Source organism: Puma concolor, chromosome A2 (genome assembly GCF_028749965.1).
Source record: "Puma concolor isolate L17-30 chromosome A2, mPumCon1.1.hap2, whole genome shotgun sequence".
Taxonomy (NCBI): domain Eukaryota; kingdom Metazoa; phylum Chordata; class Mammalia; order Carnivora; family Felidae; genus Puma; species Puma concolor.
In genome coordinates, this window is record NC_141668.1 from 20,131,162 (window position 1) to 20,146,963 (window position 15,802).

Consider the following 15,802-nt stretch of genomic DNA (forward strand, 5'->3'; position numbering starts at 1 on the left):
CTATCCCCTCTCCAGCTGACCCACACACTGAGAGGTTTCCCTCCAACACAGGCAGGAATTTATGTCGGCGTAAGGATTATACTAGGAGACATTATGCATTCCTAAATATACAACACGTGCATTGTGTGCATGCATGATAAAACCTCCTTTACCAACGTACAATTTGTCAACAAAAGAAGCTGAAACCTAAAAACCTTGACTCATCAGCACCTGACTCAAGGTAATAGGATTTCACGTTGTAGGAAACAATATTCTCGTGGTTCTCTGAAAATAAACTAGAATAAGAGAACCATAGCTGATTTCTAGAATTCTTCTAATGCGCCATAAGCAAAAGTTTTCTCACAGTGACTATGGTCAGTGATACAGAAATTAGACTACAAAACCTTCTTCTGTGTCTCTCAAATTACTCTCAATGGTAGCTTCTATTCTCTTTTTCTCCTTGTTACTTTCTTGTCTCTTTCCTGTGATATTTATGAATTAATCCCACAATCTGACTTTTCCACATTCGTGTGTGGGGTGCTGGATCCAACCTTTCAGGATGGTCCTATCTCACATTTATGATGCTGTATGCCGGGTGGGCCCTCAGTGTTCTTTGGTGTTCCTTTTACCTGTCTCTGGTCAACTTCCCTTCCCACTCTCTCAATGCCTATTTGTTAAGCCTTTGTCCTTTATCTCCTCATTGCTTACCCCCCACACTCTTCCTATCTGATGTAGAAAGGAGGGCTCCTAATTATATACTTTTCAACATTCCATCTCTATCCCCCACAGAAATGTCTTCAAATCTGTTTCATTCTCATTTACTTCCAGTAATCCCTCTACCTAGGCCCTTAGGGATCCTCCCTACCACCCCTCAAATCCCCCTTTCCCTATATGTCTACTATCTCTCTCATTATATTCCCCAACCCATGTTATTAAAAAAAAGAAGAAGAAGAAGAAGAAACGAATCAACCTCTTGATCCTGCATTTACTTCTAATGAAGCTCCTTCCTCCCCTTCATAGACACTGTCATCAATGAGTGACATCCATTCAGACAGAGCCTGGCATAGGTCTCGATCTCACAAACTGTGAGATCATGCCCTGAGCCAAAATGAAAAGTCGGGTGCTTAACCAACTGAGCCACCTAGGCACCCCCAGGGTTGACATTTTAAAATGCTTTTTTTAAAAAAAACAAAAACAAAACAAAAAAACAAAACAAAGGAAGAATATTTTGTGAGCTGTGAATATTATATAAAACTTAAACTTCAGCATCTGTATCTAGAAAGAATTTTGCTGGGTGGTTCAATTCCCCTTAGAACTGTAATCCAGGTGAAATTCTGTTCCACGGAGTCAGAACCCAACTCAGTTTTCTGGCATCTAAATCTTTGAGCCCATGGATGCTCAGCGTTTAGGAAATAGTTTGGGTATATAGATGTGAGGTGGTATTGTACACTTTAGGGATCTAGAATTTTTCACCTTAGCACTAGCTGAAATGAAAAAAAAAATATGTCAGTGAAAGACTACATTAAAAGCACCCACATTGTTTACTTATATATATTTTTTAAAGACTGGTTTAATTCAATAATCAATATTATATTACTGGCTTCACTAATATTCATAGATCCTATTTTATTAAAAAAACAGTAATCGAAAAGAACTAAGATGCTTACCTATATACACTGCTCTCAACAATAAATTATTAACTCATATCAGAATGAAGATCAATCCCAAATGCCAAAGCATTCTAATTTGAAATACTGGCATTGATTAGCAACATACAATTACCCAGAAGGGAGTTTTTAATTCAAATGGCAAAGTTTCCATCCTAACCAATTGCGTTTATTAGTTTCTCATCTTGTGATCAGCTGGACTGTGTGGGCTACCACATTCTAGGACATAACCGAATAGCCTCAAAAAAGAAGAGCTACGTTTCCAACAATTATTCCACAAGAGGAGTAGGGTTAATCACCACTACCAGAACCATAATCTACTAATTAATTCACGGCTCAATGGGCCACAGACAGAGCCATCTGTGCAGCTATCGGTACCCGGTCCCAGGAGGAAGAGGAAAATCAGTGCACCTCTCCGAACAGGTGATAAGGCGGCCGTGAGAAGGGTCCACCCTCTAGACACAGTTGAGCGAATTTCGTTCAGAAAACATCTGCTGGTGTGGACTGGCTCTGATGTGCATCGCTTCCTCTCTGGAACAGTTGGGAAATGCCACGTGGGCCTGGTCCCTGGACACAGCTGGGATGCTGAGTCTTTCATTAGGTAAACAACCAGGGGCAGGTGGGGCTAATTGGATTCAACTGTTTGGTGACAGCCGGGGCATGATGTTTACTTTCCCAGACTGAATCTTCCAGATACTTCAAAACCCAGGAGCCAAGCTAGACAGATGAGACGCACAGCCTGATGAACCGCGGACAAAGATGGTTCTCATTGAGACGCTGTAGTGGGTTTTCAACTGTGAATGACCGGACCCGTAGCAGGCCACACTATAACGCGATGTCCGGTGACACAGTGACAATGACGATGAGGGATGCAAAAGTAACAGGTAGTGCTATGCCTCTAATTGAAATAAACACAAACACAACACCCTGAAATCCCTTAAGAGAAGATGGGGCAGAATAAGTAGGAAAAGAGCAGAGAGACATTGGGCTACTTTTCCATCACACTCAACGCTGGTCAGAGAGCCTTATGACGGTATGGATTTCTACCCAGGAATCACAACTTCAGAAACATCTGGGTACTCTGGCTCAGGGGACACAGAAAGAGTTCAGGAAGACCCGTGGAAAAGGATTTGAAATTTGAGAGTTTACAGAAGGTAACCCTTGGGCATGATTTAATAACAACCTTCAAATAGACAAGTTCTCATATGAAGGGTCATAACTGATATTTTAAAAAACCAAGAAGAAAATAATTGTGTTGTAACAGAAGACCACAAATTAATCTAAAATATGTCTCAACTGTCAGCGTTCAGATTTTTCTTATGACAAGCAACTTTAAATATGAATATCCTGAAGGTCTTTATGGAAAGACACCAGGCCAGGCAACTGCCTATTTCAACCCTGAATGCCATCCTATTGCATTTAGAATAAAACCCAAATTCCCTGGCCTTGGGATCCTTTGTCAATGGTCCTTAATTCTGGCGCACACTAAAATACTTGGGATGCATTTTAAAAATGTATCAATTACACATTCTGAAGTGGGGCTCAGCATGGACAGCTTCGAGCTCTCACGTGATTCTCATGTGTAGCCAGAAACAACCCAAATGATCTGACCCCTGCACCTGTCCAACCTTACTCACCATTCACTTCTTTCTCCCTCTGTTCCAGTTACGCTAGGCTTAATGCACTTAGGCTGGAAGCCTCTTGCCATTTTTGCACCTGCTCCCTCCTCTGCCTGGAATGCTCTTCCCCATGTTCCTACATGGCTCCTTCTCAACCTTCAGAATTTAGCTCAAACATCAAGGTCCTCGGCAAGGTCTTTCCCTTACCCTTATTTCTGAGAAATGTATTGTGATTGTTACTTGTTTGTATTCTGTGTCCTCCATGTGGGCGTAAAATCCATGAAGGCAGGACCTTGCCTGTTTGAATCACTTCTATACTCTTAGATCCAGAACAATGCTGGCCCCTAAAAGTGCTTCACAAATAACTGTGGAATAAATCAAGCAATGGATGTATGAATGAATGAATGAATGAATGAACGAATGAATGAATACCACACCAAAGGGCAAAACACCAGGGAAATAACAGATGTTATAAAAATACCTTTCTTTTGCCATCTTATTAGTGAATAACAATACAATCAGTGAACTAATTTTATTTTATTTATTAAAAAAAATTTTTTTTTAACGTTTATTTATTTTTGAGACAGAGAGAGACAGAGCATGAACAGGGGAGGGGCAGAGAGAGAGGGAGACACAGAATCTGAAACAGGCTCCAGGCTCTGAGTGGTCAGCACAGAGCCCGACGTGGGGCTCGAACTCACAGACGGTGAGATCATGACCTGAGCCGAAGTCGGACGCTTAACCGACCGAGCCACCCAGGCGCCCCAGTGAATTAATTTTAAAGTAAATAACAAAAACACCGGTAGCAATAACTGTCAGCTGACACTTCTTGAGCATTTACTATGAACTAGGCATTCTCCTATACACTTCACATGGATTAACTCTTGTAATCCTAGTAATAATCCCATGTGATGGGCACTGTGATTATTCCCATCTGATAGATGAACTACCAAGGTCTGCTCAGGATCAAGTGTCTGGTGAGGGCAGAACCTGAATTGGGCCGGTGCAAACTGTTCTGGAGCCTGTGCTCCCATCAGCATGTCTCTCTGAACCACTTGAAACATTTCTCAGGTTTCCTGTTTCCTCTTTAACTCCAGGGTCTCTTCTCTGGGCTTTAGAGCCAAACAGACTTGGCTTTTAGCGCACGTACAACCGCCCGCACGCCCTGTGACCTTAGCCGAATCCATTTTCTTACTGGTTAGATGGCGGGAGTCTTGTCTTCAGGACTGTTATGACCGAGGAGACGAGTTAATGCCTGACAGTCCCTTGCACAGTGACGGTGTCCTTTCCTGAGTAGGGTTCCATTCCTGTCCAGGTCGTTATTCCTTTGTAGCAAAATTACTACAAGAGACTCCTATCTGATCATGGTCGACTGAGTTACCTGGGAGAAATGACAATTGGCTGCTTGTTCTGGAATCTGTGGGCCACCTGCCTGCATGCGCAGCATCTGTACCAGCTGATGTGCACTCGGAAGGCAGAGGGAAATCATTCACGTGATCAGTGAACATGTCTGTGGGGCCTATATACAGACATCATGCTAAAAGTTGGAGATAATTATGTGGAAAAAGACATAATAATTTCCTTCTAGACCCTCAGAGTTTAGATCAGTAACAGCCATGAGAATCACTTTTGGGACATTAAAAAAATTTTTTTTTAATGTTTGTTATTTATTTTTGAGAGAGAGAGAGAGAGAGACAGAGACAGAGACTGAGCACAAGTGGGGGAGGGGCAGAGAGAGAGGGAGATACAGAATCCGAAGCAGGTTCCAGGCTCTGAGCTGTCAGCACAGAGCCTGATGTGGGGCTCAAACTCACCAACCATGAGATCAGGACCTGAGCCAAAGTCATTTAACCAACTGAGCCACCCAGGCGCCCCAAAATTATTCTCGCCCAGGCCCATCACTCAGGGGGCCCTAGTGTGGGAAATCCAGTATGTGGGCTTTGAAATTTCCCCCAATAAGTCTGATGTGAATCCATAATGTTTCTGAGAGAGAAAGGCATGTAAACCAATAACTGATCAGATAATGCATCATAAAAAATGTTTAAATTGCAATATAATGGGATGCCAGAATAGTCATGCATAATAAATTATAGGAGCAAATAAAATCTCTCATTTGCTGAGTGCTCTCTATGAACCAGATAGTGTACATGTTTTATAAGTGTTCTTTTGTATCTGCTCAATATTTAATACAAATGAATATATCAGTGCTATGTAAGCCAAGGGGGTGAGGGGTATAACACAGTTTCAAGAGGAAAACCTGGAGACAAGCTTGCATGGAGCTCACAGCGTTCCCTTGGCTCGTCTGAGGTTCAAAGTTAGTTTAGGTTTTCAAAACTGCCTCTTCTTCGGGCTTTAAGCCAGACAGACTTGGCTTTTGGTGCATGCGCTCCCACCCCCGTGCCCCGCGACCTCAGCCGGGTTACGAACGCAGCAAGGCCAAGTTCAACCAAGCTCTCAGTCTGCAGAACCCTGGCCTCTGGCGACACAGGAAACCCTAGAGCTTCAAGACCCACCACGGGCCCCGATGTCCAGTTTCTATTCAGCACAATGGGGCCACCGAGATCTTAGAACACCACTTTGATCACAGAGAAAGTGAGGTCAGCCTCCTCGCCACGACCTCCGAGAGTATTCCTTCCCTCGATACGGGAAGTTTTCAGAACTCCCCTATTCCGCCCATTCCTACCCAACCACGATGTCCACCTGCTCATTGTGATTTCTCAACGTCTCCCCCACACATCACATCCGCCTATGGCTACCCCACTGCTGGCTCAACCTGTTCAGTCTCTAAGAAGCTCCTCCTTCATGCAGCAAACATACCGAGGGCCAATCAGTTGCCGAGCCCTGTGCCAGACCTGGTTTCTGCCATCAGCGATTGCAAGTTCATCGCCACATCACTCTTTCTTCATGCTCTGGCACGAGTTCTCGGTTTTCTGTAAACCCTGAGGATGGTTATACCTTCTCCTGATGAAAACATGCTCCTGACTTATGTCAACAGAGCCTCAAAGATTAGAAGATGGTTTATTTGTATTCTCTACCAGGCCCAAACCAATGCAGAAAGGCCAAAAAAAAAAAAATTTTTTTTTTCTTTTTAATGAACTGACGTTGAACTGGAACAGGCAGAAACTTAAAAAAAAACCATGATTTCCAACCTTTAAATGACTATTTGGGGACACCTAAGCTGCTGGTGGTACCCCAGAATAAAGAATAAGCAGAGGGAGACTGGCATTCGGCTTGGAAATAGCAGACTAATGGACCGACTGCCTGATTGAGAATACGTGCAGTGGAGAATTCACAGCTGAGTTTTCCTCCGAGCCCCAAGGGGTGTGACTAATTAAGGAAAAGACTTCTAGTCCTCATTACCCTTTTAGGAAACCTCTCTTTATCCAAAGCATGTAACATGACATCATTAGACGGTACAGTCTTTCTCTCCAGAGTGAGGTGCTCACAGAAAGGTGAGATGTCTCTGACCTTCCCTCAGATCTCTCAACTCCCAGTGGACGCTCAGGTTCTCATGGTAAACTCAGAAAACAAGCCAGCTCTCAGCAGAGGGCATTGTGAGCTTGTGGATTTGATCATTTCTGTAAAAGACTATCTGCGGAGAAAGAATCAGACTGTGCTGCTTCCCTCTTCCCTTCCTCCTTCCCCAATGTTATATCATTTTGGATCATTTGAATTGTATATGGCTTTCTATTTAAGTCAGTCATTTGCTGGCAGCAAAACTAGAACATTTCCTGTTTTTCCTCTCACTGTAATCAGGATTTGGCTGTCCAAATTAGGACTGCCCTAATTACTCCTCAGCAGGTGCCAATCGGGGGGAGGGCAATAAATGGGAAGAGAGGAAGTAAGGACACTTTGCATCTTCAGAGACACACAATAAGAAAACACTTTCTCTCTGGCTTGAAAAACCTGATTAAGCAATAGGCAACAGGCATCATGGGATTATATGTGGTGTGTGTGTGTGTGTGTGTGTGTGTGTGTGTGTTGTCGTATAACAGCCATATAAACGATTTTCTATTTATTCCCCTTCAAAGATACACAGAATTACTTTTCCCATCCCTGAGATAATTCATCCCAAGCCTACACTTCAGCAATGGTGGTAGATCACTACAGATAATATATATGCGAAGATCTGATCATGGGCACCAATAACTGGACACCATTCCAGGGAATTCGGCCAGGAGGGACACCACAGTGGGACAGACTCCTGGGGGAATGAATCAAGGTACTCTTGATGACCACAATATATCAGGAGCCAAAAGCAGTAGCTATGTTCCCAGAAGTAGTAGTATAATGGAGACACAGTTGTACTGTTTGGACAACACGGTGACACATGAATGACACAGAAATAGTTCAGTCCCTAGAAGGCCAAGCCACGGCAAACAAACACCTATCCGTGTTCCTGCCTAAGGCCAGTCACTCCGGTTGGGTATTATGTCCTGCTTCTACTCACAAGCCAAAAACCAGAATTTCAGCAATTTGCCCCTTTCTCTCCTACATCAGGAATTTTCTTCTCTCTTAACAGTACTCATTTGAAGAGTAATTAAACATGCACTGATTTCTTCTATTTCAAATAACACATAAAAAGACAAAAAACCCTTCATGTGCCCTTAACCCTCCAGCCATGTCATCTCTCTGTCCCCCACGGCAGCCAAATCTCACTACAGGGGTTTTACCTACATTTACAAGTTCCCCACTCTCAGTTTCCTAAGCCCACACCCTTCCAGGTTTTGCTCCTACCGGTCCTCAGAAACCACTCTCATGATGATCCCCTATGACCTCCATGCTGTTAAATCTCTCGCTCAGTCACTGCTCTGTTCTAATGCTGATTGAATGCTGATCAACCCCTCCCCCTTCTTTCCTTGGTTTCTGGGACACCCTACTCTGACTTTCCTCCTACTTCACTGGGGGCTGCTTCTCAGTCAACTTTGGTGACTTCTCCTCTCCTTGCAAACTCCTTCAAACCCATAGTCCTCTTCCCTGTCATGTTTGCATTCACTCCCGTCCATGGTTTTATTTTTTTTTTTTAATTTTTTTTTTCCAACATTTATTTATTTTTTGGGACAGAGAGAGACACAGCATGAACAGGGGAGGGGCAGAGAGAGAGGGAGACACAGAATCGGAAACAGGCTCCAGGCTCTGAGCCATCAGCCCAGAGCCCGACGCGGGGCTCGAACTCACGGACCGCGAGATCGTGACCTGGCTGAAGTCGGAGGCTTAACCGACTGCGCCACCCAGGCGCCCCCCGTCCATGGTTTTAAACACCATTTATAGCTACTATTTATATGTTGATGGCCAGACCTCTTTCCTTTGGAGGCATACATCCAACTGCTTGCTCCCTAGCTCCATGTGGATGCCTAAGAGACACTCCAAATGTAAATGTTTTTGTAAACATTTATGTATTTTTGAGAGACAGAGACAGAGCACAAGCGGAGCAGGGGCAGAGAGAGAGGAGACACTGAATAGGAAGCAGGCTCCAGGCTCTGAGCTATCAGCAAAGAGCCCGACACGGGGCTCGAACCCACAGACCATGACACCATGACCTGAGTCGAAGTTGGATGCTTAATCAACTGAGCCACCCAGGCGCCCTGAGACACCCCAAATTGAATTCCTCATCTGCTTGCTCCCACACCTGCAGGGTCCTCTGTCTCAAGAGCCGGCAACTCTGTCTTTTCAAATAAAAAATCCTAGGAGTCATTTTTGACACCTCTCCTTCTCTCACACTATCTAATCAGGCAGGGAATCACGCAGGTTGGCCCTTCCAAATATATTCGGAATTCAACCAGTTCTCACCATCTCTGCTACTACCAACCAGTATGAGACGGTCTTCGTTTCTCACCTGGATTGCCACAGCAGCCGTCACATGGTCTCCCTGCTTCCACCCTTGTGGCCCTACAACCGATTCTCAATACATTTTACAATGTAAGTCAGATCATCCTGGCCCTAGGCACAATTCCTGCAGTGGCTCCCCCTTTCATTCAGAGTTGAACTCAGTACCCCTACCATGGCCGACAAGGCCCTCCATGGTCTGTCCCCTGTTCTCTTTTGGACGTCCTTCTTTTTTTTTTTCTTAACCTTTTTTTTAATGTTTTATTTATTTTTAAGACAGAGAGAGACAGAGCATGAGTGGGGATGGGGCAGAGAGAGAGGGAGACACAGAATCCGAAGCAGGCTCTGGGCTCTGAGCTGTCAGCACAGAGCCCGGCGCAGGGCTCGAACTCACGAACTGGGAGATCATGACCTGAGCCGAAGTCGGACGCTCAACCGACTGAGCCACCCAGGTGCCCCACGGATGTCCTTCTAATACACTCCAATCACACTGGTCTCCCTGCTGAGGCCCTGGGAATGTGTCATGCAGAGTCCTGCCTCAGGGCCTTAGCCTTCTGCCAGGGCACTCTTTCCAGATACTTTATCTCACTGCCAAAATTCTTTTGGGCCTCTTCTCAAACTTAACTTGAGCGGGCCCTCTGGGGCACCCTATTTAAAATTACAGGCTCCTTCTCCTATACTCTCGAATCTATTCACCCTATTCCATTTTCCCCCGATGGTACTTACTGTTTTAAAATTCTTTGTGTTTATGCATTACATTTATTGTGTATCTCCTCTCTTCTGTCTCCAACAGAATGTAAACCCCATGAAAGCAGCATTTTATCTTTAAGTTCATTGCTGTATCTACAAAGTCTTGTAGAAGTACTCAATAAACATTTGTCGAATGCATGAAATCCTAGAAACCAACATATTATGTTAAGGATTGAGTAACCAACTGTGTCAAGTTACTGAAATTCAAGAATATTCTGACAGGTTTAATAAATTTAGGCAAGGACCTTGGGGCACAGAAATAATTCAGAGCAGAGAATCACAGAAGCCTTCCTGATAATCTTAGAGGTATCCTGGCAGACAGTGAAAAACGCCTGAGAGCAAACGCCCTGATGTTCCTAAAAGAAAAGAAGGTACATGACAGAAATCGGCTGAGTTTGGAGTTACAGGTAAAATTCTCGAACAGGTTATTGAACATGGCTTGTGAACAATTAGGAAGTGGTCCTCACGAGGAGCCAAGAAGGGCTCACAATGCACAAGTCACGCCAACTTTGTTCCTCTCCTGAGTTACTCCTTGACTTGAAGGAAGAAATGGTCAATTTGGCTCAAGGTCAAGAGACCTTGTTTCCAAGGGTAATTTGTAAGCTGTCCAAGACGAGAGTTCTTAACAAAGATTCAGCAGGGTAGGGCCCATTGGTCCTGAAAGTGAAAGGGACCCCTTGGGAGGGTTCCTGAACAAATACCTAGTACTGTCCTTTGCAGACTTGTACGTGCCCATCTGGGGAGACCTGAGCGGGGAGGTAGATGCATTATAAGGATTAGGACTCGAAAGACACCAGCAAGAAATCTAACAAGTCTCTCATAGGGCAGATAATAAAATACAGGAGGTACCGTCATGGATGGTGATAAAGGTAATCTTTGTCATCATCAGAGTCTCGGCTAATCATTTTGGGGGAAGCTTACTATTTCGCTGAAAATAGGTCTAGAAGACTAACATTTTCAAGACAACCCTACGAGGGAAGAACTATTATTATCCCCCCCTTTTTTTTTCTTTGCAGATGAGAAAAGTAAGGCACAGAGAAGCTGAAACGGTTCAAGGTCATATAACTAACAGGTGAAAAACTTGGCATTCAAATGTAGGTTTCAGACCCTGCTCTTGAGGTACAGTCTGGGTTCACAGTTAAAAAAAACACATGAACTCCTGAAGCACTGAGTAACATATACATGGGAATCTCAAAGGAAGTCTCGAGAGGTGCGCCCTGAATTCTCAACTTAGCCCCGTCCTGTTGAACACTGTTTTTTTTTTTCAAATGACATAATAAGAAACTGAAAGATTGCTTATCAAGAATGGTACGGAATGTGGGGAAAAGCTAAGATTTTCTGATGACAGAATGAGGATTCAAAAATATCTCAAAAGACTGAAGCGTTGAGCTAAAAATACCATTAAATTTAATGGGTAAATGTGAGATCTTGAATTCAAGTTAAAAAAAATTCTCTACAAATACAGCACAGGAAAGACAAGGCTAATTTCCCCGAGTACTTCTCCCTGCATTCTCCACCCTCTACAGCCAACCAGCGGCCACAAGGCTACAAATTTACCTCCTAGTGTCTCCTGATCTGTCCCTCTCCCTCCACCTCCACACTCTTGCCTTTTCAGTCCATCTTACACAAAGCTCAGAAAAATCTTCCTGACGCATAGGTCTGTGCTTGGTACTCCCCATTCACTCCCCTTCAGTGGTTCCCCACTACCTAAAAGTTTTTACAAGGCCAAGTTCCCTCAGCCTGGCATTTAAGATCCTCCATTTTGGCTCAGTCTTCCTTTCCAAAAACCCAAACATTCATCCTTTGTTGTTTCTTTTCCTTCTCTTCCCACCTCCTTGAAATTGCTCTGGTTCCTTCCTTCCTTCAGCAACTTTAGTCCAAATCCTGTCTAACTCCTTCTCACTCTTCACAAGGCCTACTTCATACCCTTCATCGAGCTGCTCCTGTCCCCAAGTCATTTCTTCCTCCTACAGCGTGTCCACCTATCTTACCATATTTTCTGTCACAAATTAATGTTGTGGACATTCATGCCTTGGTCTCCAATTTGCCTTGCTATCTTCTACCAAGATGGCAAACTCATTAAAGTTATAACCGGAGACTGATTGACTGACTTCATCCCTGCACACTCAGCTGTCTTGGATCTGGTAAAGGCTCCAGAAATCTCTGACCAGTGCAATGACAGGACGTAATAAGAAGCACTGTGTCCAGCCTTGGGTCCCCCACAAGGAAGGTAATGGTTTTGCTGAAATATCAGGGAACTACGTCGGTGTTTCCACTGTGTCCCTCAACGTCCTTCTTTATTCTGTCCGCCTCCCTCCATCCCATGTATTTCTGAGACACAGCACGCATCTCACCTGAGAAGTCTTTCCTCAAGCCAGTCCCCTCTTCTCTGTTTTTCTCTCTCACATTTCATTCCTTCTGCTCTTACGTCCTGTACTGTGCAGGTAGTACTTGATTATGTACTGCACTTTCATATCTATCCTTAATTATACATCACATAAAATTTAGTATTTTATTATACATTCTTTTCTTCCCTAATTGTTTCAGGTCTTGTCAACCAGACCATAATTTGTTCCTATTATTAGCTTGTTACCACAAGCGCTATGATCTTTTCCATGAGATTTCTGAACCCAGAGAAAAGAAATCAGAGGGGAGGCCGAGGGATTTCAAGTTCCTAACAATGGTTCTTCATTTCTGCTGATGCTGGAAGCAGGTGTAACTATCTTTTCATGACAGTGGGAAGGCTACAGATCAGGCATCAGGAGAAACACATTTTAAGAACTAGGGAGAAATCACATTCTGGATTATAAACGATGCTGAAAGCTTGAAACTGCTTTACTTTAAAGATCTTTTAGGATCACGAGATCTAAATGTGATCTGGCATTTCCCTGAAGAAGACAATCTTACAGTTCTAGCTTTTCCTGAAAATCAAGGTTGACACCTTGTCCATGCCACTCAATGGCAGTCCCAAGTGGTGCTGCCCCTTGGTCGCTCTCATTCCCTCTGTCGGTATGATGACATGTGCATCTAGGAGACTATTTCTGCGACACGTGCTCCCATCAGGCCCCTTGACAAACGCAAAAACCGGTCCTTTTCTATCACGGTGGAAAAGTGAGGCTCCGAAAGCAGCATCAACAAGCATAACAAGGGTCAGGGTCTGACGTGACTCTCCTTGGCTCCCACCCTGAGCTCTACCTGCAGGCCGCAGCGCAGGTGTCCTTGTACTCCTGGAGCTTCACGCACACCATGTTGAGGAACTGATCCGAGTACGCACTCAGGTCGTGCATCAGGTTCATGAGGTCTTGCACTGTCTTCTCCACGATGATTGTGCTCTGCGAGAGGACACAGAAATTCATGAGTTTTCGTTTTGTTTTGATGTCATGTGAAGGACAAGGAAAGACCACTGAAAGGAGGCAATCATTTACGACTTGAGCCTTCCTGGAAGGATGCGACCCTCATGATAAGTATCGACTGCAAACAACCAAATACGTATCTTACATAGTGCCGGTTTCCCAAACCCCTGAGAAAGTACGTTCTGTGGAAGGACACCGGACAGGGATTTACAGATTGGTTTCAAAGGCTTCTTGGCATCCACAAGCTATGGCTATGGCTTTCAAGCCCCTGGATTATCTCCTCCAGGGCTCTACTTTGAGATTAGGGACCTATGAAACGCAACACAGAGAAAATGTCCTCCGTGATTTGTTTTAAAAGTTCCCAAATCTCAGTCTCTTAAGAACAACAACATTTGTATTGTGCCTTCTGGGCTTGTGCAGTGTTTTCACATACACAGCATACGTTACCTCATTTGAGACTCACATTAATCATGGGAATCATGACCATTTATTGGGTCCTTACAAGTGGGAAGTCCAGTGCTAGGCACCCTACATACTTTAGCTTACTTAATCCTCTCCACGTACCTATCTATCAGGCGAGCCCCACGATCATCCACAGTTTAAAGATGAAGAAACAGGCTTAGAAAAGGTAGCGAACAAAGCACGGGCTGCGGGCTTTGCTCTTTTAACTATACCATTCTGCCTGAGAGCTAGCCCGGAGTTCCCCTGCTTGTGGCCCAACCATTTTCTTGTTGGATCAGATATTTCCTATTGTTGTTGCTGCTGCAGAAGCAGAGTCCAAACAGACTCAGACACTATTTCAAAAATGGAATTAAAGAAATATCCCAGGGAAACAAATAATAAAGCCACCTTACAGCTAAAGACGGACGGTACTGTGCAGTAAATCAGTGTTCTGAGAAGAAGCACATTCAATCAACCCTAAACCTCGGATTAAGAAAAGACTGAGTTGTTTAAACCATTAGTTCATGCCTCTTTCAAAAGGAGCAGAATAACGCTGGAGTAAATACTAATCACATGCTTAGCATCTTGGAATCCTTTGGTCGATAACTGGTTTGTTGAAGATGTATTTATTTACATAGAATTACATAAGCTTATGGTTAGATTCAGGCCATAAAAATAAACATTAAAAAAATTTTTTTTTCTACTCTGATAGTGACCTGTGAAAAAAATCAAAGGCATTTTACTCTGGGTAAAGGCAGACTATGGGGTTCAGGGTCCGGGTTAATTTTTTTTCTTCTAAAAATTAAAAGAATGGATAAAAGCGTACAGCTCTTTTCAATACAATGGAGGATCAGCTTGAGTTACGAGTTCATATGTGCATACTTATTCCAGATAAGTAGAGGTTTTCTTTTCTTCTGGTCCTCTCCCCCCCGCACCAACCCCCCCCCCCCCAAGTAAAATAATCAGAAGGTGAAAAGGAAGGAACAGTTATATTCTGGAAGGCAAACCTCATAGGAAACCAAATTACAGTCTCTATAGAATCCCCACAAGTTCAACTTCCTTTTCAGTATTGATTTTAAGATTAAAGCACTGCGGCTTCACCCTGATCCATAATCCCGTTCTCCTGTATTTGTGTGTGAGTGACAGGAATTGATTCTGCTTAGCTACATGTCCCCACGCTGCTCAGAAGAATCTAAAATCCTCATCCTGATTCAGAACACAGGGTATCCTACAACACGCGGAGGGCAATTAATAAAGGGGAGCGGAGTTCAGCCCTCCTAACAAAGCCCGCTGAAAATGTGAAACACCGTAGGGAAGAGGGGCACTGGGGGATTGCTCAGCTTTACTGAGAGAAAGGGCTTGGTTCTATTTCCAATTAAGCTATTGATAATTAACTCGGGGCAGGTTTGGGGAGCGTATTCCTTTCATATGACTCAATTTCGTCTTCTAATAACCAAGGATAATTTGGTGGCTCTTCTACTGGCCTCCATCACGCCGGTATTCAATTGGTGCATGGTGCTTTTACACAGCGGAAGAGATGTAGAATTGTTTTTAGGTCATCTCAGATGTGTTTGGTCTTCTTGATTAGAACACCAGCTTCTCAAAAGCAAGACTGGCTTTCTTCATTTCCCTTTGTCCATCTCCCATCCTTCCCCTCCCCCACGTGTTTACAATTTCTCAGGACCTTCAGGAAAATGCTACTAATAAAAGAAACAGTACTGGTAATGTTAGCACATGTAAATAAACCTTTCCGAATGGCACAAAGAGATGCCAGACGTCGGCTTCCTTGTGTTCTGCAATCTTGTCGTGTGGGTTCGGTGTGGTCTTTGTTCGTGCGATGGTCATGGTTGGAGGGGAAGGGGAAAATGTAAGCACGTGGGAACGTCCCCCCCGGAGACAGAGGTTTTGGGGTGAATAGGAAGTACCTACAGGGAATGACTGGAATGCCACAGTTTAATTCTAATGATTGTGCTCAACAAAGAGCCTATGTTATGCTGTATGATTACATACAATTTTCCAGCTATTTGCTTGGTTTACCTTGTCATGGTAGCACTCTGGATAATCAATCACCACGTTCTTTTCAAGGCAAATGACACTGTAGTTTGCCAAATGATGGGTATATTTTACAGGGGAAAAAAGTTCCCATTTTTCAAGAATTTATCACATT

The 15,802-nt window shown here is 43.8% G+C and overlaps 1 protein-coding gene across 1 annotated transcript in view; it reads right to left on the reverse strand.

The window, feature by feature from the left end:
• The window catches only part of EXOC4 (exocyst complex component 4), a 765,046-nt gene that overhangs the window by 145,585 nt on the left and 603,659 nt on the right, over nt 1-15,802 (reverse strand). The window contains exon 12 of the mRNA XM_025930053.2: nt 13,037-13,173. Within this exon, the coding sequence (XP_025785838.1) occupies nt 13,037-13,173 (137 nt within the window). The remainder of the gene's footprint in view (nt 1-13,036; nt 13,174-15,802) is intronic.